The 25,812-nt window shown below is 44.5% G+C and overlaps 2 protein-coding genes across 4 annotated transcripts in view; one reads left to right on the forward strand and one right to left on the reverse strand.

Annotated features, from left to right (window-relative positions):
* Positions 1-14,609, reverse strand: part of LOC119976737 (neutral cholesterol ester hydrolase 1-like) — a 38,982-nt gene extending 24,373 nt beyond the window's left edge. The window contains exon 1 of the mRNA XM_038817465.1: positions 14,364-14,609. Within this exon, the coding sequence (XP_038673393.1) occupies positions 14,364-14,555 (192 nt within the window). The 5' untranslated portion in view covers positions 14,556-14,609. The remainder of the gene's footprint in view (positions 1-14,363) is intronic.
* The window catches only part of LOC119976736 (THAP domain-containing protein 5-like), a 37,091-nt gene continuing 20,402 nt past the window's right edge, over positions 9,124-25,812 (forward strand). Inside the window, exons 1-3 of one of the 3 annotated variants that reach the window (XM_038817464.1) lie at positions 9,124-9,141; positions 14,010-14,051; positions 14,966-15,135. In XM_038817464.1, coding sequence (XP_038673392.1) covers positions 9,139-9,141; positions 14,010-14,051; positions 14,966-15,135 — 215 coding nt within the window. In that variant the 5' untranslated portion in view covers positions 9,124-9,138. Of the gene's footprint in view, positions 9,142-14,009; positions 14,052-14,627; positions 14,793-14,965; positions 15,136-25,812 lie in introns of those variants that run through there. The other 2 variants (XR_005462985.1, XM_038817463.1) reach the window with 2 other exon arrangements.

Consider the following 25,812-nt stretch of genomic DNA (forward strand, 5'->3'; position numbering starts at 1 on the left):
ACATGACCGGGACAAGGATGAGCCGGTTCTTTGGGAGTGAGGACAGATGTATTAAGTGCTCTGGGAGCCCAGCAAATCATGCCCATATGTTCTGGGCATGTCCAGCATTGGGGGAATTTTGGAAGGGCGTGGCAGGGACGTTGTTGAGGGTGGTAGGATCCAGGGTCAAGCCAGACTGGGGACTCGCAGTATTTGGGGTTGCGGAGGAGCCGGGAGTGCAGGAGGCAAAAGAGGCCGGTGTTCTGGCCTTTGCGTCCCTGGTAGCCCGGCGGAAGATTCTTCTTCAGTGGAAGGACGCGAGGCCCCCAAGTGTGGAGGCCTGGGTCAACGACATGGCAGGGTTTCTCAAGCTAGAGAAGGTGAAATTTGACCTAAGGGGATCAGTCCAGGGGTTTTTCAGGAAGTGGCAGCCATTCCTGGACTTCCTGGCGGAACGATAGAAACAGGGCAGCAGCAGCAGCGGGCGGGAGGGAGTTTTGTTGTTCTGTGCCAATGTCAGGCATTAATTCATTTCCTCTTCTGTGTATACGCGGGGGAGGGGGGTTTCTGTCCTGTCTATTGAAGGGACGGGCAGATGTTTTGGGGGAATGATGGGTGTTAGTTTATCTCTTCCACTGTGTATGCTGGGGGGGGGGGGGGGGGGGGGGGGGGGGGGGGACGGGACTGTTCTTTCTGTTCTTTGTAAAAAAAAAAATTCTGTCTTTTTGTTGTTGATATTATGCAAAAATTTGAATAAAAATTATTTTTAAAAAAAATGAGAGTAAGAGGGATCTCATAGAAACATAAAATTCTAACAGGATAGATTCAGAAAGAATGTTCCGTGTGGTGGGGGAGTCCAGAACTAGGGGGTCATAGTTTGAGAATAAGGGGTGAACCTTTTAGGACTGAGGTTAGGAGAAACATATTCACCCAGAGAGTGGTGAATCTGCGGAATTCACTACAACAGAAAATATTTGAAGCCAAAAATTGTGTGATTTCAAGAAAGAATTAGACATAGCACCGGGGGCTAAAGGGATCCGGGGGGGTTAGGGTATTGAATATGATCAGCCATGACCATTATGTATGGTGGAGCAGGCTCGAAGGATCGAATGGCCTACTCCTGCTTCTATGTATTTATGTACAGCATGCAAGAAATTCTGGATTTCATCTGTCCATAACACATTTGGGTTCCAATAAACTGAGGATCCTTTGGAATTTTAATTCCAATATGACAAGTTATCTTCTCTGTGAACTGTTAGATTTCTGGCATTGTTAAAAAGTAATTGACAGTGGTGTCTCCATGTTTGAAGCCTAAAATTGGTTTTAAATATTTATACTATATCTATTTGAAGCAACATCATTAATGTTTAGATTTCTGACACTGATGGCTGAAAGGATTGGTGGCAACTTGTTTTCAACCACTTGAAGGCCATTCTTTTAAAAACAGCTTTCAGATTATGCTCTCTCATTACAACACCATCAAAGAGGGTGCTGTAAAATCAATGGGCTGCTGATGATGGTGTTGTGTTCTCTAAAAGTAGAGGTAGGACTGAAAGGAAGAGGGAAACTAATTTTGGGGTTGCGGAGGAGCCGGGAGTGCAGGAGGCAAAAGAGGCCGGTGTTCTGGGCTTTGCGTCCCTGGTAGCCCGGCGGAAGATTCTTCTTCAGTGGAAGGACTCGAGGCCCCCAAGTGTGGAGGCCTGGATCAACGACATGGCAGGGTTTCTCAAGCTAGAGAAGGTGAAATTTGACCTAAGGGGATCAGTCCAGGGGTATTAATAATTTTTTTTAAAAAAAGGATATTTTATTCCAAACACATTCAACAAAATAAAAAAAGCTTAACATCCAAAGTATACAGTTTGGACATTTCTTCCCCTTTAATCCCCCCTTCCGACAAACAGCTCCTCAAAAATAGCCATGAAAGGTCTCCACCATACCTCAAAGTTCTCCTCTGGCCCTTTTAAGGCAAATTTGATTTTCTCCAATCTGCGAAATTCGTACAGATCCCCCAGCCATGCTACGACCCACCGTGGCGTAGTCGACCTCTAATACAAAAGTAGCTGTCGTCGGGTAATGAGAGAGACAAAGGTCACCACATCGGCCTCCTTCCCCTCTAGCAGCTCCGGCACATCCGACACCCCAAAGATCACCACCATAGGGGTCCAGCTTCACCTCAATCCCTATAATCCTCGATAGGGTCCTGAACACAGCCTCTCAAAAGTTTTCCAATTCCTCATAACCCCAGAACATGTGGGCATAATTCACTGAACCCCCTCCTATACTTCCCACACCCGTCTACTACCCCTGGAAAAAAAACACTTATCCAACACGAGTCATGTGGACCATCCTATCTACCTCACCAAGTCCACCTCCCACTTCCGTTTGATCTTTTTCCCTACTGCCTTGCCCTGCTCTCCCAACCACTCATGTATCCCCAATATGCCATCCCACATCTCATCCAGGAGCAGCATTTTCTCCAGAAGCATATACTCCAGTGCCTGAGGGAACAAAGTCAGCTTGTTACATGCAGTACCTGCCAGTACCTAAACTCACTCCCCCTTGCTAATTCAAACCTCTCCCGCAGCTCCTCTAGCCCAGCCAATGTCCCTTCCAAAACCATGTCCCTAACCCGCTGCAACCCTTCCTCCCTTCACTGGCTATATATCCCATCCACCCCCCTCAGGCGTGAACCCATGGTAGCCACACAATGGCGTCAACACCAACATGTGACCCAGTTTAAAGTGCGTCTTCAGCTGGTTCCATATTTTAATAAACGACTCCACCACCCAACGCCCCGTATACTTCCTCGGAGCGTGCAGCATCGGGGCTGACACCAGGGTCTTACGCTTATACAACTCCTCCTCTAACCTGACCCAGTCCGCCACCAAGTCTGCCCCCTCACTTTCTCACCTAATAATAATGCGGTTCGGGAGCTCTAACTCCCCCCCCCCTTCCTGCCTCTGCGAAAAGAGCCCTCTTCACCCGTGGCGACTTCCTTCACTAAACAAATTCCAAGATTGGTGCATCCACCTTTTGAAAAAGGCCTCGGGGAGAAAAATTGTGAGGGAATGAAACACAAACAGGGATTTTTGTTAAATTTAGAGAACCTAATTATTTGTTTTTCCAATTAAGGGGCAATTTAGCATGGCTAATCCACTTAACCTACGCATCGTTGGGTTGTGGGGGCGAAACCCACGCAGACACAGGGAGAATGTGCAAACTCCACATGGACAGTGACCCAGGGCTGGGATTCGAAGCAAGTCCTCAGCACCGTAGGCTGCAGTGCTAACCACTGTACCACGTGTTGCCCAACAAACAGGGATTTTGACAGAACGTTCACCTTCATCAACTGCGCCATTCCCGCCAATGTCAGGTGAAGCGAATCCCTCCTTTTCCCAACCCAGTCAGGTTCCACCGATGCATTGTGGCAGTATCTGTATCCCCAGAAACCGAAACCACTCCCCTGCCACCTTAAATGGCAGAGCCCCAGGTTTGTCAGACCCTACAGCACTCACCTGAAACACCTCACTTTTCCCTACATTCAATTTATAACCCAAAAAAGCCTCAAACCTCTCCAGTTAACCCATGATTCTGCCCACACTTTCCAACAGGTCCGACACAAAAACAACAGGTCATTGGTGCACAATGACACCCGTGCTCTCTGCCCCTCCTCACAAGCCCTCGCCACTCAACTGAGGCCCGAAGGGCTACCCAAGGGCTCAATCGCCAATGCAAACAACAGCAGGCACCGCTGCTTTGTCCCCTTATAGAACCCAAAATACCCGAGACTCGTCTCATTCCTTCGCACACTTGCCATGGGGGACACATACAACAACTGAACTCACGCCACAACAACCGAACCCAGGCCACATCAGCCCAAAGCCAAACCTCCCCAGAATCTCAAACAGATACTTCCACTCTACCCAGTCAAAGACCTTCTAATATTACTAGAGAGGTGCCTCCCTTTCACAAAGCCCGTTTGGTCCTCCGAAACCACCTTTGGCACACACCCCTCAAACCTTCTCACCAATACCTTTCCAGGACTTTCACGTCCGTATTTAGCAGTGAGATGGGCCTGTATGACCTGCACTCTAATGGATTCTCCCCCTTTTAGGATCAGCAAAATTGATGCCTGTCCCAATGTAGCTGGCAATTCCAAGGAGCTGGTTTAGCACAGGGCTAAAGAGCTGGCTTTTAAAGCAGACCAAGGCAGGCCAGCAGCACGGTTCAATTCCTGTACCAGCCTCCCTGAACAGGCGCCGGAATGTGGCGACTAGGGGCTTTTCACAGTAAATTCATTTGAAGCCTACTTGTGACAATAAGCGATTTTCATTTCATTTCATTTCTTCCACCACTTCACTAAACATGCCCAAAAGGTGGGGGGCCAACTTGCTTGCTTATAAAATTTCACTGGAAAGCCATGCGGCCCCAGCTCCTTCCCCGACTGCATCATGCCAATACTCCTTTAGCCCCAAAGGCTCCTCCAGCACCTGCCTCATCCCCTCTCCCAAAAAGGCCTTGGACATCTAATTTATCCTCTCTGGATCCGACACCACGTTACCGCCTCCCCCTGAAGAATTTCCCTCAACGCTGCCAGTCGCCACAGCTGGTGGGTCAGCATGCGACTCGTCTTCTTCCCATACTCATATAGCACCCTCCTAACCTGCCCTACAGCTGAGCCACCACCCCGTTGACATGCAGTCAATCTGCCCCTGCAACTTCTTTCTTTCCGCCAATTCTTTCATGGGGGCCACAGAATACCTCCTATCAACCTCCACTATCTCGTCCAACAGTCGCCGATGCTCTTCCCACCTGATCCTATCCTTATGGACCTTGAACTAAATAATTTCCCCCCCGGACCACCACTTTCAAGGTCTCCCAAAATGTGGCTGCCAGTACTTCCGCATTCTGATGAGCTCAACATAATTCTTAATCCCCACCCTCACCTTCCCACATAACTCCTCTTTGGCCAAAAGCCCCAAATCCAACTTGTATAGGGTTCATTCCAGGATTTACCTTTTTGTGGTGAGCTGGAGCTGATGGGGGTGGAAGGTGCGGAGTACTTGGGAATCACGATCGTCCACCCCAGCCTCTGCGTCTCACCCGAATAAAGTCTCAGGTGTAGAAAGTGCAGAGCTTGGTCCAAAATCACGATTCCCACGCACTCCGCACTTTCCACCCCGATCACTCACCACAAAAAAGTAAATCCTAGAATAAACCCCATATACCCTTTCTCCTGGGTGCCTAAACCTCCATGGATCCACCATTCCCATACTCTCATTAACAATCTCAGCTCTCGCATCAATTCCAGACCTCCCCACCGATATAGGGCTCGATTTATCCATCCTCGGCTCCAATACACAATTGAAATCCCTTACATAATCAGCTGGTGAGAGTCCAAGTTTGGGATTGCCCCCAATAGCCTCTTCATGAATGCAGCATCATCCCAATTGGGTGCATACACATTCACCAACACTAACGGAATCCCCACTAGCACCCCACTCACTATCACAAACCTCCCCCCTCCCCTAGGTCCTGAACTTCCATGGCCCCTGTAAACCCAGTTTTCCTGCTCAACAATCTAGTAACCCTCTTGAGCCAAACCCAGAGTAGAGCACTTGCCCCACTCACCCCATTCTCAACTTGATCTTTCACCCGGAGTTGCATCTCCTGCAAGATAATCACCTCTGCTCTCAAACTCTTCAAACACCCTGGACCATTTAACTGGCTCATTAGCCCATGGACATTCCACGTCATGATTCTCACCAGAGGGCAGGGCAGGGCAAAAAAAGCAGGCCTCAAGTCTATCTTAACAGAACGGGGATCGAGAATGCATTATTGGCATTATTCTGAACTAAACACTTGCCACCCAAGCTAACCATCTCCTGATCATGGTTATATATTTAAAAATTTTAAGCCGTCAACACCTCTGGTCCACAGAACCATACTTCCTCACCTGTTTCTGTTACGATTTGCATCGATTTCTTTCTAGTGTAAACTCCTATGTCGACACATTGTAATGAAAACTGCCTTTGTCATCGGCTCACCTAGAATTAGACCCTCCTGCTAGGGATGGAATCTTCCTGGCCTTGCAGTGGCAGGAACAGAAGGAAACTTGAAAATGAGTCTATTAGGTCAGCTACAGAACACAATTCCGGCTCAGTGGAAACTTGTCAGAGGTGGCATCAACGCAGTTCTCCCGTCACATTGACGGCCTCACTGCTGTGGCCCTGAAAAATGTTTACATTTTCTGAATTCTTTAGATTAGTTCCTCCACTTTTGAGGTGCCGTCAAGGTCCCCGACATGCTTCAGCAGTGCTCACTTCTCACAGTGGGTTTGCCAGCCCTTCATAGGTTAGACCCTCTGCTTGGGCCTCCTACCTCAAGAACCCGCCCGCCATCCTCAATTTGACAGCAGCCGGAGAGGTAGCCTCCAAATAAGCCGCACATTATACAATTATGTTGCCGTGCAATCAGCATCTGGTCAATACATGCGTTTGATACAGATGCAGAAACATTTTAAAGATGGTAAAATTCCACCTCACTGTATTGCGTCAGTTTAAATCTCCCATCAACTCAGCTAGAAAAACCTCTCTCATGGAAATTAATAGAAAGAAAAATCAGGAGAGCTGTATGATGGACGACATTCAATCTTAATCATTTTACACTGTCTGCAAGTTCAAATTACCCCCTTTCCACCGATCTACTCTTCTTTACTTAGACCATAAAAAATAGGAGCAGAATTAGGCCATTTGGCCCACAAATTCTGCTCTACCATTTGATCATGGCTGATAAGTCTCATTCCCATTCTCCAACCTTCTTCCCATAACCACTGATCCCACCTAACTAGCACATCTTTGGACAATGGGAGGAAACCGGAGCCCCGGGGGAAACCCACACAAACACAGGCAGAACAGGCAAACTCCACAGAGACAGTCAGCCAAGGCTGGAATTGAACCCGGGTTCCTGGTGCTGTGAGGCAGTGTTGACCACTGTGCCACCCATTCCAACAGATTTGTCAGGCATGCCTGCCCTTGACGAAGCCGTGCTGATACTTCCAAATACTCCCTCGTGGGCTCTACCACAAACTGCTCCAAAAAACCACCACACAGACATTCCATGAATTCCTTTTCTTGGGATCTACTACCAACCCGATTTTCCCAGTCCAATTTGCAAATTGAACTCCCCCACAATTATTGTAATATTGCCTTCCTTACATGCCTTTTCATCTCCTGATTTATTTTCTGCCCCATATCCTGACTACTACTGCTAGGGGGCCTATACATTACTTTGTGTAATGTATAGGCCCCTTTTTTCCTTTGTGATTCCTCAACTCTACCTACACTGATTCTAGGCCTTCCGACCCTACAATCGCTCTTGCAATCGATTTAATTTCATTTGTTACTAACAAGGCAACCCTGCTCCCTCTGCTTATCCTTTCAATGGGACACATATCCTTGCATATTTAAATCCCAGCCCTAATCCCCTTGTAGCCCACAACATTGTACCCGCCAATTTCAATATGTGCTACAAGCTCATTTATCTTGATTCATATACTGCACGCATTTAGGTGCAACACCTTCAGTCCTGCGTTGACTGCCCTCGTCTCATAGTTGTCCCCTATCTGCTAAAGTGCCTAAAGTTAGATTCCTGCCGCTTTCCATACTCTCTTGTCTATTACTTGGTCTGGAAAGTTTACTAACCTCTCTGGAGTTCCTCTCTGGAGCTCCTCTCACTCCCTTCCCTCAGTGTAAAGTCCTTGTGGCCCTATTTAGCCTTTCTGCTAGATTCCTGGTCCCAGATTGGTACAGATCCTTCCTGTCCCAATTTGAATGCCAGTGCCTGTGAAATGGAACCACTCTTTCCCACACCACTCCTTTAGCCATGTGCTTACTTCCCTAATCTTATCGCTTTGCCAATTTGCACGTGGCTCAGGTATTAATCCAGTGATTACAACCTTTTGAGGTCCTGCTTTTTAAATTTGTTGTTCCAGATATTCCCCAAACAGGACCTCTTGTCTACTCTTGCCAATGTTGTTTGTGCCAACATGAACAATAACAACTGGATTCTCCCCCTCCAAAATCCTTTCAAGCCAACTCAAAATTTCCTTCACCTTGGCACCAGGTAGGCAACACATCATGCTAGAATCTTGATCCTGCTCACAAAAGAATGCCATCCCCCAATTGTAGAATCCACTACCACTCTCACTTTTCTTTCTGCTCCCCCTGCTTGAATTGCTTTCTGGACCACAGTGCAGTAGCCATTGTCCCTGCAGACTCTTCCCTTATTCATACAAAGAGAAGGTAAGACCTATTGGACAAAGTCAAGAGAGGAGGTTCCTCCAATGCAACGTTCAGGGTCTCTCAACCTGCCTCACTTGTCGTCACATCCTCCTCTCCCTGACCAGTGGCCAAATTGGAATTATTTAAGCTGTAGGATGTGACTGCCTGGAACACAGCATCAAATGTACCTCTCCTCCTCCCGGATGTGCCGCAGTGTCTGAAAGCTCTAATTCCAGCTCTTCAACTCTGGGCCGAAGTTTCTCGAGCTGCGGATATAATCACTGTGGCTCGCAATGGGAGCTGCCTCATCGCCTGTGCTGCCATTTCTAATATAATTAATATTAGGCTTTATTTATTGTTTAAAAATATTAGTCTTGGATAGTCCCTAAATAATGACACTCCTTTCGTAATCTACAACTATTTAAGGCTAATCCCTAATGTAAGTACCCTTACCAGGCAATCATACCACAGCTTCTCTGTGATATCACGTTTGCTGAGACCAGCTCCAGCGCGCTCCCTGCCCTCTCACCTTTTGCCTGTTCCAGTTCCGCTCCGCCCCGCTGCTTCTCACAGGTTTGCTCAGTGTGGTTTACTTCCCAAACTGAAAGAAAGAAAGACTTGTAGTGCTTTTCACAGCTACCAGATGTCTCAAAGGGCTTCACAGCTAATGAAGTACTTCAGTAATGTTATCACTGTTGTAATCTAGGAAGCACAGCAGCCAATTTGCACTCAAGAGAGCAGATGGTGACTCTGTTTTACGTTTCAACTGCAAGATTCATGGGAACACCAACACCAACTGCAACTTCTCTACAAGTCACACCATTTCCTGACTTGGAACAAAGGTGGCCCATATGCCGTTCAGGAAAAACGAGGTTTTATGGTGGGTGATGGTCCCTTTAATAACTAGGTTTCTCCAGGAGACGACTTCTGGTAAAGCAATTTAATTGCAGTAACTGATTGTGTGGTCAAGATGCCTGGTGAACAAATAAAGGAAAAAAAAAGGGCCAACACAAATTTATTAAGGGTGAGCGGATTGTGGATGCCCTGGTCTTAAGTAAGGTTTTAGTTCAGAACAAGCTTGCTGAAGGAAACATCTCTTTCAAACAGAATTTAGGTGAAATGGTGAGTGTGTATGTGTGAGGACGAAAAAGGATTTAAATCTCAGCGAGTTGTACTTCTGGGATAGCCAAGCTGAAAAGAGAATGTTTTAGATGTAGGACTCCACAGTTAAGAATATTAGAATGGGGAGAGTTTTGACCTGAGATGCCTACGCTGAACTTACTAGTGATGGTTGTGTTGTACCGGGACTCTACAACCATAAGATGGTCAGAGAAGGTTTGAAGGGACAACCTTACTAGAAGTAAGCAGATGGCCCAATGAAACTCCACCCTAAACCAAATCTTTGAAACAGTACTCCAACCAAATGGTTAACCTTCCAATAGTCTGATAAGTATATGACTCGAGTTGTTGAGGGTGTAAAACAAATGAGAGCACAGGAAAGTAGAGTTAAGAAGCTAGGATTAAAGTACAAGTACTTTTAATATTTTTGAGGTAGCTGACTATTTAAATTTAGAACTGGAATCAATGGGAATCAGGGGGGAAACTCTCCGCTGGTTGGAGTCATACTTTGCACAAAGAAAGATGGTTGTCAGAGGTCAGTTATTTCAGCTCCAGGAGCTCCTCAACGGAATGTCCTAGGCCCAAACATCTTCTTAGCTGCTTCATCAATGACCTCCCTTCTATCATAAGGCCAGAAGTGAGGATGTTCACTGATGATTGCACAATGTTCAGCACCATTTATGACTCAGATAGTGAACAAGTCCATGTCCAAATGCAAAACAATCTGCTCAATATTCAGGCTTGGGCTGACAAATGGCAAGTAACATTTGCGTCACACAAGTGACAGGAAATGACCATCGCCAACAAGAGAGAATCTAACTATTGCCCCTTGACATTCAATGACATTATCATCACTGAATCCCACACTGTCAATACCCTGGGTGTGGAGTTACCATTGACCCGAAACTGAACCAGCCCTATAAATACTGTGCCTACAAGAGCGGGTCAGGGGCTAGGAATTCTGTGGCGAGTAACTCACCTCTTGATTCTCCAAAGCCAGCTCACAATCTACAAGGCACAAATCAGGATGAGGATAGCTCCAACAATACTCGAGCAGCTTGACACCATCCAAGACAAAGCAGCCCACTTGATTGGCACCTTATCCACAAACATTCAATCCTTCCACCACTGATGCACAGCAGCAGAAATGTGCATCTACAAGATGCACTGCAGGAATTCACCAAAGCTCCTTAGACAGTACCTTCCAAACCCACAAGCACTACCATCTAGAAGGACAAGGGCATCGGGTACATGGGAGTACCATCACCTTGAAGTTCCTTTCCAAGCCACTCAGCACCATGTCTTAGAAATTACATTGCTGTTCCTTCACGGTCACTAGGTCAAACTCCTACAACTCCCTCCCTAACAGAACCATGAGCGTACCAATACCACATGGACTGCAAATGTTCAAGAAGACAGCTCACCAATATCTACTCAAGGGCAAGTAGGGAAGGGTAATGAATGCTGGGCTGGCCAGCAAAGCCCACATTCCTTGAGCGAGTAAAAAAAAAAATCAGGTTCTTTAATTTTTGTGTAGTAAAAGTATTTTGATTTAAATTGTGAACCTTGTGACTTAATTCTTTTAGTAAATACTGAGTTTTTGGAACATAAAAAAACATGCTACTGGTCGCTAATAGGATCATAACAGAACAAACTGCTGCTCATTAACTGTTCCTGGGTGAGGATCCTGGAATGCCTCTTCGTAATGGTGCTGCTGGTGTACCTATACCAGGTGGCCTCCACCACTACCTTTTCAAAGGCAATTGGGGATTGGTAACAAATGCTGGCCTTGCCAATCACCTCCATGTCCAAGGTACAAATTTTAAAAGAAGTGACAATGAAATTCATTGCCGCCAAATTTATAATTCATCAGCTATTTTAACTCTCCTAGCTGAAATTTAATATCAGGTTAATGATAATACTATTTTAACACAAAAAATTGCTTTCAACAGACTAAAACTATGTTTTGACAAAAAGTCTCAATGAACATTAGCTTTCCCCCACAATTACTCATATGCTGAGTTTGCTATCTAGGTGGCACTTCCTCAAAGGCAATAAAGGGAGGATGGAAAGATCAAATAGCCCAACATATCTAACAGTTGCAGAAGCCTGTGAATTACTAGGAATAGAACATCTATTCATGTACAAATTGTCCCCTGGGATTTTTCTTTAGAAATCGGAAAAAGCTAAACATACTCACAAATAACATGGCGGATAATATGTGCAAGGTTTACTTTGGTCCTGGTTGTGAAAATGAACAGAGGTACAAGTTTCTTAAATTCTTTCTTTTTAATGTCACAACATCGTAGTTTCTTTTTCTACTCTAATTTTACTCATTATGATCCATTTCTTACTGAAAAATGGACAGCTGCCTTTAGACATCTCCACCTTGTCCTAGAAATTATTAAAGACATAATAAATAGTATTACCCTACCATTTCTCCCTCTGGGCAGTGACTTTTTTGTAACGATACTTCTGTGATTAGATAACTATCGTATATATGAAATTGTATGATTCCTAATCTCATCGGATGTCACTATCAAAATCGTTATCATTGGCATTTTCCAACATTTGTCCAAACCACTCTTTAGGTGAGCACAGTAAGAAGTCTTACAACACCAGGTTAAAGTCCAACAGGTTTGATTCAAACAAGAGCTTTCGGAGCGCAGCTCCTTCCTCAGGTGAATGGCGAGGTATGTTCCAGAAACATTTATATAGACAAAGTCAGAGATGCTGGACAATGCTTGGAATGCAGGCATTTGCAGGTAATCAAATCATTGCAGATCCAGGGAGAGGGATATTCACAGGTTAAAGAGGTGTAAATTGTCTCAAGCCCGAACAGTTGGTAGGGTTTTGCAAGTCCAGGCCTGATGGTCGGGGGTGAATGTAATGCGACATGAATCAAAGATCCCTGTTGAGGCCGCACTCATGCGTGCGGAACTTAGCTACAAGCTTTTGCTCGGCAATTCTGCGTTGTCGCGTGTCCTGAAGACCGCCTTGGAGAACGCTTACCCGGAGATCAGAGGCTGAATGCCCTTGACTCCTGAAGTGTTCCCCGACTGGAAGGGAACATTCCTGCCCGGTGATTGTTGCACGATGCCCGTTCAGGTAAGCACTTGACATGCCACAACATTCAAGACTATGGCCCAGGTGCTGACAAATGGGATTAGGTAGGCAGGTCAAGCGTTTTTCATGCATCAGTGCAGACTCGATGGGATGAAAGGCCACTTCTGCTCTGTATTATTTGGTGATGCTAGGCTTTCCCAAAATTTCTCAATGTAGCTTTTTAAAACTGCTATAACTGTCCAGAAAAGATGGATTATTACTAAATTAAGAACAGGGTACAATAGTATTATTTTACAAGGTTTCCAGATGTAGTGAATTTAAAGAAATATTAGCTAGAACACAAGATAACTTTCCTGCTCATCTTCGAAATACCACTTTTGGATATTTTATGTCCACCTGAACAAGTAGATGGTGCTTCCGTTTTACGTTTCATCTGAAAAAACAGCACCTGTTGCACTGGAGCATCATCATTAAATTTTGCGCTCAAGTTCCGGAGTGGGATCTGAATCCACAACTACCTTCCCCACTGTTTTTGTTCTCTGCTGATTCAGGAGTGTAGGTCAACTAAAAGGGAACATCAACCACACAACCTTCCAACTCTGACGAATGAGTGTAACAAACAGTTATGACTGACATTACGGATGACTAATATCTCCTTATCAATCATCCATAACAGATGATACGTTTACGTCCTTCCTTTAGTGGCAAACCTGTATATAGTAATCAAACTAATTGAATAATTGTAACCTTATGGAATCCGCCTATTGGCTACTTCATCAAACTGGGCCATCCTCTTAAAATGTCAGTGTCCATTTTGCACTGCAAGTATGGATCACTTACTCAGGCTCACATATCAAGACAAAATAATTTGTCAGAAATCAGACATAGCTCCATTTTAAAATCAGAACAGATGGGTCCAATTATAGCTTCAAATAAACAGATATAGCAAACATTTGTAACATGGTGCAAGATGAAACTTGCACCTGTATTCCATAAATATATATTTAAAACACAGCATTATATCCTCATTGAAAAGTATTTGTTGAGTTTTTTTTAAAAATAGGCATTTAGGGAAAGACAAATCAACATCGACAGTAGGACAACGGGTTCGGTGAACCTTTACCTTGCCCCCTCCTAAAAAGGTAAATCAAGCAATCTTCAGAATGCAGATTCAACCCAACACCTGACATTTGAATATAATACGGAGTGTCTTCACACGACTTGCCAAGTCAGGAGGACATCAATATCTCATGGAACAATTTAAAGGCGATCTGAAGGTGTTCTCGTCAATATTTCTCCTTCAATTCGCATTAACTGGGTCATTCCTTTAATCTGCTGTTGGTAAAATATTACTTTGTGAAAATGAACTTCCCTTTACTACCGGGTAACAATACGTCAAAGTAATTTGCTGGGTGTAATACTTTGGGACATTCTGCAGGCGAAATAAGGTACTTCATCAGTGCAAAAATCCCCACATTATGAAGTGTTTCTAAATACTGAAAACATAAAAAATGAGTGGAAATATCAGCAGGTGCGGCCAAAATTTTCGATCTTTTTTTCCAGATAATGATGGACGTGGACTGTAGTTCTAGTATCTTCCAACGGGTGAGTCGTTCAGGAGCAGCTGCCTGCCACTCCTCATTTGATTGATCAATGTGGAACGTTTTTTTTGATAAGTGACAGACATGGGGATTATTACTTTAAAAGTGTTAAATGAAAACGCGATGATATGAATGAATAGGACTAAGTGAATGTGTCATTTTGTAACTTGCAAGTCTAGAATATATTCGAAATTACGAACATACAAAAAGTTCGACGTTAACTATTGCACTCCAATGCTGAAAACGGAGCTTCTCTGGCTTAATTGTAAATATTCTACAACTAGTCAAACAAGCAGCATCAGGAAAGCGAAACTACCATATCCTGGACTCCTCTGAACGTCGCATCCAGGAGCATCAGTTTCCAGGGCTCGGAGACCGTGTTGGGAAGCGGGATGTACACATAATAAGCTGTCAGAGCGGCGGCGATCACCATCACGGGCACTGTCGCTCGCATCACTGCCGAATGCCGGGTACAAAAATGGAAATGCTCGCAAAAGCACCGACACATATTTCCTCCGCTCCTATTACCCTGGACTTCACATCGGTCTGCCAGAGGCCAATCGGCTCGCTGCGGCTTTATCAGTCAGCCTATGCGGGAGGAAACAATAGGACAGGATGCTGGGAGTTGTAGTTTTTCCTGGCTGGCAACATTGGGAAATGACAGGCCGCAAAAAACTAAACCCGGGCACTGAAGTCGGAATTTCATTGGGAATAGATGCTGTTTGTGGAGATTCGGCCACTGCTGGTTAGTACACGTCAATCTTTAAAGACCTTCTGTAGCTTGGGGCAGCAAACCAAAGGGTGACTGAAGTATTTTTTAAAAACAAATGTATATACAGTGGATATTATTTCTGAAGAGATATTGCCCTATGAGCATGGCCTGGGATGGAATGCGAATGTTTTGTCTCCCTTCTCCAGGGTTCGAATCCAAAGGCCGGATTCCGAGTGACGTCAGCGGCAGCGGGCCGCCATCTTTCTGACAGGCAGGAGAAGCGTGCTGGCGGCCGAAGCTGCAAGATGCCAGTCTCGTGCAGCGCACTGGAATGCAAGAACCGCTTCAAGAAAGGGAGCGGTATAACTTTCCACAGGTACCCTGCCAAGGTTTGCTGTAGGCGGTCAAATTCCCCTTGCAAAACGAGTACTCTGATGAGATTCCAACTTCAATCCTCTTGCGTGAAAATTTGCAAGAGCCCATTTTTTTGCCTTTGGCGCAGGGTGACGGTGGCGATTTTAATCGTTCACCTCAGTTCGTGCGCTCGTCAGGCTGTCTCCACTGCGGCCGCTCCAGTAGACATCGTGCTGTTCCTCTCTCCTGTCTATGCTCCGCCTCATTGGATATGTTGTTCTGCATGTTATCTGCGATTTTATCTAATAGCATTCCCTGCGGTTTAAAGCATGTTTCCCAATACACTTTGCGACGGCGTGCAAAATCTGACATTACTATTATTGTGCGGTAATCCTAAACTCCCTTCTTCAGTAGACGGATGGTACAGTCTGCATGTGTACGTCTGTATTGGCCAACGTGGCTTCAATCATTATTACTGTTAGTCCCTGTTACTGATTTTCAAAAATATATTTTCATAACTAGTTCAAACCAAGAAAATTACCTTTTAAGAGGTTTCAGAAAATTACCCTCCCATACAAAAATAAGAATTGCATAGTAAGCTTTTCGTTTTTAGTCAGCAGAGTTTATTGGCTATGAATTGTTAGCCTGTATTGCTACTAACCTTTCCAGAGGCGAATTTACACTTTGTGATGCTCATCTTCATTTAGCCTGCGCTCATCTTCAATTCTGGGTCCCCCATGACATCATGCCCTTCCCAACCTCATCTACCCTCACCCCACAGAAGGCAAAGACGCAAGCCACAAAAATACACATTGATCACTGTTTAACTGCTTTAGTGCTTTTAACACATAAAAACATACCTATATAAATAAATAATTGCTGAATTGAAATCCAGGCTTACCTCTTGTGAGAATGATGGTAAAGATGATTAATATTGTGATGTGTGTGTCTTGAGCCAAGAAAACATGGAACTTGCTGGTGAGCAACGAGATTGAAAAATTAGTCAATGGCATCACTGCAGTACAGGACAGTGAAGGACTGAATGAACCAGCCCTGTGCAGGGGAAAATACTGCAATCAACAAGATGCATATGCTGCCATTCAGTGGGCTCGATTCTCCGCAGCCCCGCCCCAAAATCGCGTTTGCCACGGGGACGGCGAATCGCTGTTTACGCCCGAATCAGGCGTGGCTCCCGCGATTCTCCAGTTCCTGGAGAATCGCTTGCACGCGAATTACGCAGTGCGGCCGGGGTGGGGGGGGGCACTCCAGCTATATGCGGGGCAGATCGGTGGGACCTTGTTGGTCCAGGTTCGCCGGCAGAGTCCGCCATTGCGTTCGGCGAGGCTGCCGCCATGCGCAGACTTGGAACCGGAAGTGCTGGGGCCCGTAACCGCAGCTAAAGCTGCATGAAGCTCCCCGGGTCCCTGCCAGCCCCCTGCAGGTAAGTGAATTGGTCTTTTTTTTAAATGAAAGTCTGGAGTGAAACGTCAGCGTTTTTACGCCGGCTTGGGACCATAGCTCCATTTTTGGAGAATCCAGCCCAGTATACTTCAGAGTCTCTTTCAGTTTCAAAAATTAGCTTCCTTGATTCCTCACACAATCAAGAATTTATTGCTGTAAATTCACGTTTGTGGAGTGATTACTGAGTCCAAATACAAAATCAGTGGTTCTGTCTGCAGGATTTCATTCTTTGTCCTATAGGAGACTTTCTGAAGGCCAGTCTTGAGAGCAATGGATATTAGAACTATCAGTATTTGACCAACTGCAGCCATTATATCAGACCAACACTGGTATATTTTGAAAAAACAAATTTAAACAAGAGAATATGGAACACCGACAGATATTCTTGCTTCATTCGTTGTTGGCATACCAATTGAGATAGCTTTTTTCCATTCACAGAATCATCAATCACATCATTGTAGGTAAAATCATGTAAAGATGCACTTTCTTTTTAAAAAATATATTTTTATTCCCCTTTTTCACATTTTCTCCCGAATTTACACCCACCAACAATAAACAATAATCAGCAACAGATATGTCAATCCCCATAACAATAACAACGATCCCATCCTCCCACCAACCCCCAAACAACAGTCTGCATATTTACAAAAACAAATAAACAAATGACAAAAAAGGAATTAGGGATTACCCATAGTCACCCTTAATACACACAACCTCCCCCCCCCCCCCCCCCCCCCCAAGCCTCCCACCTATCACCCCACCAACTAATTTTCAATGTTATCCAGTTCTTGAAAGTGCATAATGAATAATGCCCATGACTTGTAGAACCCCTCCGTCCTTCCTCTCAGTTCAAACTTAACCTTCTCAAGGGTCAAGTATTCCAACAGGTCCCCCCGCCACGCCAGGGCACAGGGTGGAGAGGCTGCCCTCCATCCCAGCAGGAACCGCCTTTGGGCGATCAACGAGGCGAAGGCTACGAAATCTGCCTCCGCCCCCGTTTCCAACCGTGGCTGGTCCGACACCCCGAATATGGCCTCCCGGGGACCCGGGTCCAGTTTCACGTGCACCACCTTGGAAATTACCCTAGAAACTTCCTTCCAATACTCCTTGACAGGGCCAAAACATATGAACGTGATTAGCTACCCCCCCCCCCCCCCTCGCAACGCTCACACACATCTTCTATTCCTTCAAAGAATCGGCTCATCCTCGCCCTCGTGAGGTGTGCTCTGTATACCACCTTCAGCTGTATCAGCCCCAACCTCGCACGTGAGGTGGAGGTATTTACTCTCCAGAGCACCTCACACCAGACCCTCTCCTCTATAGCCTCTCCCAACTCTTCCTCCCACTTTGCTTTGATCCCTTCCAGTGGTGCCTTATCCTCTTCCAAAATAGCTCCGTACACTGCTGACACTACCCCCTTCTCCAGTCCCCCTGGCGTCAGCACCTCCTCCAGCAACGTGGAGGCCGGTTCCTCCGGGAAGCTCTGAATCTCCTTCCTGGCAAAATCTCGAACCTGCATGTATCTAAACATTTCTCCCTGCTCCAGCCCGTACTTCGCTTCCAGCTCCCTCAATCCTGCAAATCGACCCCTAAGAAACAAATCTTTTAGTGTCTTAATCCTCTTCTCTTCCCATTTCCGAAAACTTCCATCCCATTCCCTGGCTCAAATCTGTGGTTCCCCCGAATCGGCATTTCCCTTGAACCTGCCCCCAACCCGAAGTGTTGGCGAAACTGCCTCCAAATTCTCAATGAAGCTATTATTACCGGACTCCCTGAGTATTTCGCTGGAGCTATCGGGAGCGGCGCTGTTGCTAGTGCTTTCAGTCCCGACCCCCTGCACAAACTTTCCTCCATTCTGACCCACTGTGAATCAAATCCTCTGACCCAGCTCCGCACCTTCTCCACATTCACCACCCAGTAGTAGTATATCAGGTTCGGGAGACTCAAACCCCCTGCCTGCCTTCCCCTCTGTAGCAGCACCTTTCTCACTCTGGCCACCTTCCCTCCCCATATGAACGAGGTAATCCTTCCCTCAATCTCCCTGAAAAAAGCCTTTGGCAGGAAAATCGGTAAGCATTGAAAAATAAACAGAAATCGCGGCAACACATTCATTTTAAACGCCTGTACCCGACCCGCCAGTGACAAAGGGAGATAATCCCACCTTGCCAGATCGGCTTTCACTCTCCCCAGCAAACTAATGATGTTGTACCTGCGAAGCCTCCCCCACTCCCGGGCAACCTGCACCTAAAGTGAGTTCCTACCCTACGGAATGGCAGCCCCCCCTACCCTGTCCCCACCCCAGGCCGAGACACCACAAAATACTCACTCTTGTCCAGGTTCAGCTTGTACCCCGAGAAAGACCCAAATACTCACAGTAGCTCCAATATCCCTCCTATCGAAGCACTCGGTTCCGACATACAGTAGCAAGTCATTGGCATATAAGGACACCCTATGCTCTATCCCCCCCCCCCCCCCCCCCCGCACTCTTCCTTTCCATGCTCCTGAACTACTTAATGCCATGGCCAACGGCTCAATCGTAAGTGCAAACAGCAGGGGGGACATAGGACATCCCTGCCTCGTCCCGCGGTGGAGAGAAAAGTATCTCCAGCTGATATTGTTTGTGCAGACACTCTCCTTCGGCTCCTTGTATAATAGCTTTACCCAGTTCATAAATCTTAGTCCAATTCTAAACCGCTCCGGTCATCAAGTACCCCCATTCTACCTGGTCAAACGCCTTCTCGGTGTCCAATGCCACAACCACCTCTGTTTTCTTCCCCTCCGCCGGTGCCATAATGACGTTCAAAACCCTCCTAATGTTCGAAAAAAGCTGCCTCCCTCTCACGAACCCCATCTGATCCTCACCTATCACTTTCGGGAGGCACTCCTCCAGCCTACCCGCCAGTACCTTCGCCAATACTTTTGCGTCCACATTCAGAAGTGATATGGGCCTATACGACCCACACTCAGTCGGATCCTTATCTTTTTTTTAACAACAGCGAAATCGAAGCCTGCCCCAAAGTTTGTGGCAACACCCCCTTCCCTATCGCCTCTTCAAACATCCTCACCATCAGGGGTGCCAGCCTATCCTTGAATTTTTTATAATATTCCACCGGAAACCCAGTAAAGATGCCCTTTCAATCGTTAATATTGCTGTACTTGTCAAATGTCCATTTTTATTATAATTTGCAATATTTCTAACTCTCTTCAATACAGAAAAAGAATGTTCACTGGAAGTAATTGTGACAGGTAATCTTAAAAGTATGGTTTATACATTTGGGAAGGTTGCCTGCAAACCATTATGTCTAAATCAGTACAAATCAGCTGGTGATCCCGAAGCACAGAACTCCTCATCGATAAAATTGTTCAGTTCATCTTCAAAAAGATTTGTGTCTATACCCTCCTGGTAGAATTCACTTAATTTATTACTGCTTTCAGCATTCTCATCCCAACTTCTGTCAAAAAGCACACAAAATAAATCAACAGTTTTATTCAGAGAGTCACTTCTACTCTGCAATTATTCTGTCAGTAACAACATTGTCAGTCTCAACAATGATCTTCGCTTTTCATTTAAAGTGATTAATTGTCTCTAGTTTCATAGAAAAACAACTTACTGTGACTTGTATGCTTCTCATCATCAGAGGGACCTGTATGTCTTGTTAATATTAGTGCATCTACTGCCACCGAGCTATAGTCATTTTGAATGTCTAAGACAAATCATTTAACTGAGGCTAACAATTGCGCAGCATTCAGTGAAGTTGTATCAACGTTTTGCAGTGTTTTGCTGACGGTACTAATTTTATGAAGTAAATGGTCCCACAAAAGAATAAGAACAACAACATTGTACCTTTCAAACTTCTCTGCTCAGGATTTTGCTTCAGCTTTCACACATGTTATTTCCTGAGTTTGATGCAGCTATGTCTGATCAGATTTCCTTTATATCAACAAAGTTAATTTTCAAAGCCAAAACGGCACCTGCATGAGCCAACCACCTGGTGTCACAACTTCTTTTGACTGTAAAATGTTTCCTATTTGTCCACTCCAGTCTTGTTTGCAGACCTGAATATTTTCCTGTCATATTTGCAGCATTATCGAAGCTCTGACCACGACAATTTTTGATGTGTAAGCCTATATTTGTAACGATTTCCAAAACAGTTGTCTCCAGTCTCTCTGGAGTGTGAGATTGTAGCTGGACAAAAAAAAAAAAAAAAAATTGCTAAAAAACCTCACCATTGCTGGTCACATATCTTAAAAATAATGTTAATCGGTCCACATGACTCACATCTGGTGTTGAATCAACTATTATGGAATATAATTTGGCATCTTTTACTTCATTAACGAATTGTCTTCTGAGCCACTCTGCCATTATAGTGATGACGTCATCGTAGGTTCTCAGCATTTTCCTCCATTAAAAACACTCCTTTTGAACCTGAGTTGATAACAAAGATCAATTCTTCCAGATAGTTCACATGTTTAAATGGATGTACACATAGCTTTAATACGAGGTTTGGAAGTTTAATGATAGCAATATCTCTTTAGTTAGAATACCTGTCGACGAATGTTTGTTTCCCTTTACTAGGGTCAAGGAATAATTTGCAAACCTAACTGTGGACTACCTTGGAAGTTTCTGAAAAAAAAACAACCGATTTCTAATTTCCGTCATTCCATTTATTTCACCCTCATAAAATGGGACTTATGAAGACTTCTAACTTGCTTTCGGCCTCAACCTCAAACTATTTTCTCAAATTTTCCATTGAACCTATGTTTTCTGGTTTATTTAGTAGGAAATCTTCTGTCATACCATCAACACCACTCCCTTGGCTCCCTGTCCTGGCAAATATCAGTCCTCCACATATCTGCTAACTTGCAATAACCTGTAAAGTGTTAGGAAAATCTTGCAATACCTGCCCCCCCCCCCCCCCCCCCCCCAAACGTTCAGACCAGTCTGTTTTCCTGCTCTACGGGGAGTCTAGCAATCAAAGTCGGATGTTGCTCTTCATTATGTTAGGATCCCGGACAAGAAGCTGACTATTTACAATTTGTAAAACTGTGAGGAAAGGCTACTGCACCACAGGGGAGATAACACTGACCAATAGATATATTTTATGTTGAAACAATTAACCTTAGAATGAACCACATTAACAACAGAAGAATAGCGTTATAGTTAACAGTTAAAACAGTTCTTCAGTAAAAGATGAAACTTTAACTTACTTCCTAAACATGGCACTATATTCCAATTAAACAAATCAAGATAGTTCAAATACCACTCATGAATAAAGTTATCAATCAGGTTTTTTATTTGCTTTTCTTTGTGCAGGATTTTTGGAGAGGGAACCTTTCGGGACCAAAACTGAAACACCTTTGGTCAGATTAAAGTCCTCGGAAGAGCTAACTTTTTCCAGACAGTCTTGGTCCCTCCCCTTAGTTACACCATCTGTAACCAAAACATAAAGCATTTTTCTGGCTCCTCCTGTAAGATGTTCCATGACCTATTTGGCCAGGACCAAACACAATATTCCTCATAAATTATCTACACTCAGTTGTGCTTTAAACATAAACAATATTTCATTAGCTAGCTATAAACATGTAAATAGTTCTTAAATACATTAGCACAACACTTCACCTGCAAAATCAATGATTATCTCACTTTTACAACCCCTTAGTCACAGCTTTCTTAGACATACTGTCTCTGTGCATCTTAACGCAGGCCCCAACAACACCACTGCAAACAAAAAATGACGATTTCTTACATTCATCATAATTGCCTGCTGGTAGGCCTATCAGCAAATGCAAAGTTACCAGGCTCTGATTGATGCCCACAGACACAAGCTGGTCAGAACACCACACATTAGTCAGGGCCCTGTGCCAAGGCACAGTGTGTTTCATCATAAATCTGCCTCTGAACTTTGCTAAATACTGTGTCCAGAGATGATGTCAAGCACTTGGAGCCTTGTGGTAGAGAAGGGTTTCAGACATATATTACAGCAATCTCAATAGCAGAAACTCTTCAAATTTCTTGAATTGTTACATGACAAACATCTTGAGATTAAAGTCGTATCTGATTCCCTCTCCACAGATGCTGCCAGATCGCCTGAGATTTTCCAGCACTTAGTGTTTTTATTATCTTGAGATTAGGAACTGGATAGTGAACGTGTTGACCTGACTGTGTACTTAATAGGTAATAAATATATTCTATGTAGAGCTGGGAATGTGGAAAATGATGGTTTATGGTTCAGGGCAGTTATGCTTGGGACTGATGGGAGAAATAACTTGAGTGGCGCCAATAAATAGCATCAGTGTTTCAGGCACAGGGGAATCCTGTTGGCTATAACCAGTCTTATTGAATAGATTTGCAACTATGAGATGTTGGTTAGCTTTGTTTCATAACCTTATGAGTGGTTCACTTGGTCATTGACCTTTCTTGGGATGGTGACATTATTTCTTGGAATATCTAGTTGATGAGCCCAGTCAATGGCAGATAATCTGTTATAATTGCATCTTCTCTGGTGAATCTACTGTGTACACTGGTAGTTATTTCTGAGCTAGTTGCCTTAACTTTCTCCTTTCTTGATCTCAGATAATTTGCACTATTACGTGACAATCATTTCTGCCTGTAATTGGCTGATACAGTTGTGCAAGCTGTTTATTACCTTTCAGCTCTGTCCTGAATAAACTTTGTACTTGTAAAGATCTCATTCCATTCTACACTTTTTCTATTTAACTATTTCTATGAAAGGAAAAAGAAAATAATCTAACTAGGCAGACAATCTGTTGAGACATGTACCAAGAAAATTACAAGCACACTTTAAATTTAAAAGAAAAATTCCTTTTTATTCATTTGACCAATAACATGGGGCAAATGTTAAGCATGACGTATTTATGTCCCAACAATGAGTTATTTCTGAACTCAACCCTTGATGCTGGGATTCACTTCCAGTAAGCATGAATATTAGAGTCCTTCCTGTTTTATTTCCTTCATTCCCATTTATTTTTTATTACTTTGGTCCATGGACCCATAATCAGGGTGTGCCTTTAAGCAGAAGACTCAAAGTTTAAACAGCCTGCTTGCTAAGCGTGTTCCCAGGTTTTAGATTTTAGAAGGGAGAAGCCAGACTCTTCGTCACTGAGTGGATCTTAGGAACCAGCTTTGAAGGGAGTTGGTTTGATTGGTTATCGGCAACTGATGGGTTGGCCAGGAACAGTGTTCTGCTAGACAATGGTCAGTGATTGGTTCCAGCGCAAAGCTTGCTGAGAGAACTGGGCAGTCACTCTCTCTTCTGCTTGCTGAAGTGAAGGAACTGCTCTACTTTTCTGAAAGCAATGAGAGCCTGGCACATTACTATGCTGTGAACCTGAAATGATACTGAATCTGCAGAGAAGGTAGACAACCGTGCCAGAGAAAACAATCTCAAGCTTAGAAGGTAGAAGTATGAAAACAAAGTAATCCCAATGCATCAAAGATCCTTATCCTTTAATTTTTATTTATTTTTTCTTTCCCTTTTGTTGCACGTTTTACTATGGGTGTAATACGCGTTTATTGGAGTGTATTAACACGCCTCCGTTTAAAGGCCGTGTGCTTAATACTACTAGGCTCTATGTATGTATTTTCAGCTCAGGAGTCGCCAGATGCCGTATAGACACCTCACAAATATTCCAAGGTCAGGTTCAAAGTAATAAAACGATACACCGATTAGTAAGTTCCAAACGATCAATATTTATTATACAATTATAATAAATACGCATGCACACGCTAAGGGACTAAGCTATGACTAAACTAAGCGATCAGAATACTTAACTAAACAGGAACAGGCAAGGTCAGGGAGCGAGGCCTTCGTTCCGATCTTGGTCTGCAACCTTCAGAGAGCGTGCTGGTCACTGGGGGTCTAGAGGGCCTGGTTCGCGTAGCGAGCGTCGTATTGGCACTTACGGTTCGGCGGCTGGTGCTCAACGGCTGGAGTCAGGATACAGGTTGGAGTTCTTGGTCAAAGCCGGAGCACGAAACAACAGACAGGACCATGGGTGGGGGTCTATCTTTTATAGGGGTCCCCAATGTCCGTGCCTTTTCGGGGCGGGCTTTACCTTCAGGTATCGATTGGATCACTCCCAATCGATATCTTTTGAATTCCTCCAATGTGAGGGTCTTTCTTGATAGCGGGGGCGGTTTCTATAGTGGATACTTCTGGTGCCGCTCCGTCTGGACATCCACTTAAAGTATCTTATTCAAACCCAAATGTTGCCATTGTGTGTGCCTAGATCTGGACTGCCTCATTAGTATGCAAAGCGTTTTGCTATTATCACCTTTGGTTTGAGATCTTCCACCTGGCCAGAAACTAGTTTTGCTGCTTGCAAAATGCTAATGAGTCTTTGCAGACTGCTGCCTTGGCTAAACTGCTTTTCCCTGCAGTCTTAGCAATTCTCCATCTTGTTAGCCCAGTGTCCATTTTAGGTGGCTACATTCCCTCCTTGTGATCCTCACAATCAAAAATATTGTGAAGGATCACCTATGCACGTTGCTTCGAGTGCTTCTGGGTGCCTTCTTTGTGTTCCCTGACCTCGGCAAGCTCCTGAGCGTCTACTCTGTCCTTAACTATGGGAAGAAAAATTTTACCTGACATCTCTACTTGGCGCTATGTCAAAGGGGACATGCATTACCAAAAACCGGGAACCTCTACCTATCACAACTATCCTTATCTTACCTTAAATATTTCATTACAGACTAAACCTCATCCATTCATACCACATCACATAACATTTCCTGACTCGGCAGTCGAGTTCAGGACAATATAATACATGGGTATATTTTATTTTATTAACACTGTGCTTTATTCATTTATGGGCTGGGGGGATTGGTGGAAACCGAAGATAGGAGATTGAACTCCATAGATGGTTGAGGGGCAGGAACGGGAGGCTCTCCTCTTCCACTTCCTCAACCTGAGGGTCTGTACGAGTATGACGAGGATTGCAATCACTAGCAGTGATTCAATCACATATGACATGGAGTACCATGTCATAAATTTTGTGCACCAGGTCTGAACCTCACTGACCAGAGCTGAGCACGGGGGAGTTGCTGTGAGTGAAACATTTACGGCGGGAGTTGTGGGGGAAACGTGTCTTGCTTCCACACATACAAATATAACATTTAAGAGCAATAAGTAGGCTTCCATCATCTTCTCTTCGTTCTCCTTTTTCTTCCTCCTGTATGGCCGATCCTTGCTGTGATCCCTGTTTCGTCCTTCGAAAG

Source organism: Scyliorhinus canicula, chromosome 13 (assembly GCF_902713615.1).
Source record: "Scyliorhinus canicula chromosome 13, sScyCan1.1, whole genome shotgun sequence".
NCBI classification, from domain to species: domain Eukaryota; kingdom Metazoa; phylum Chordata; class Chondrichthyes; order Carcharhiniformes; family Scyliorhinidae; genus Scyliorhinus; species Scyliorhinus canicula.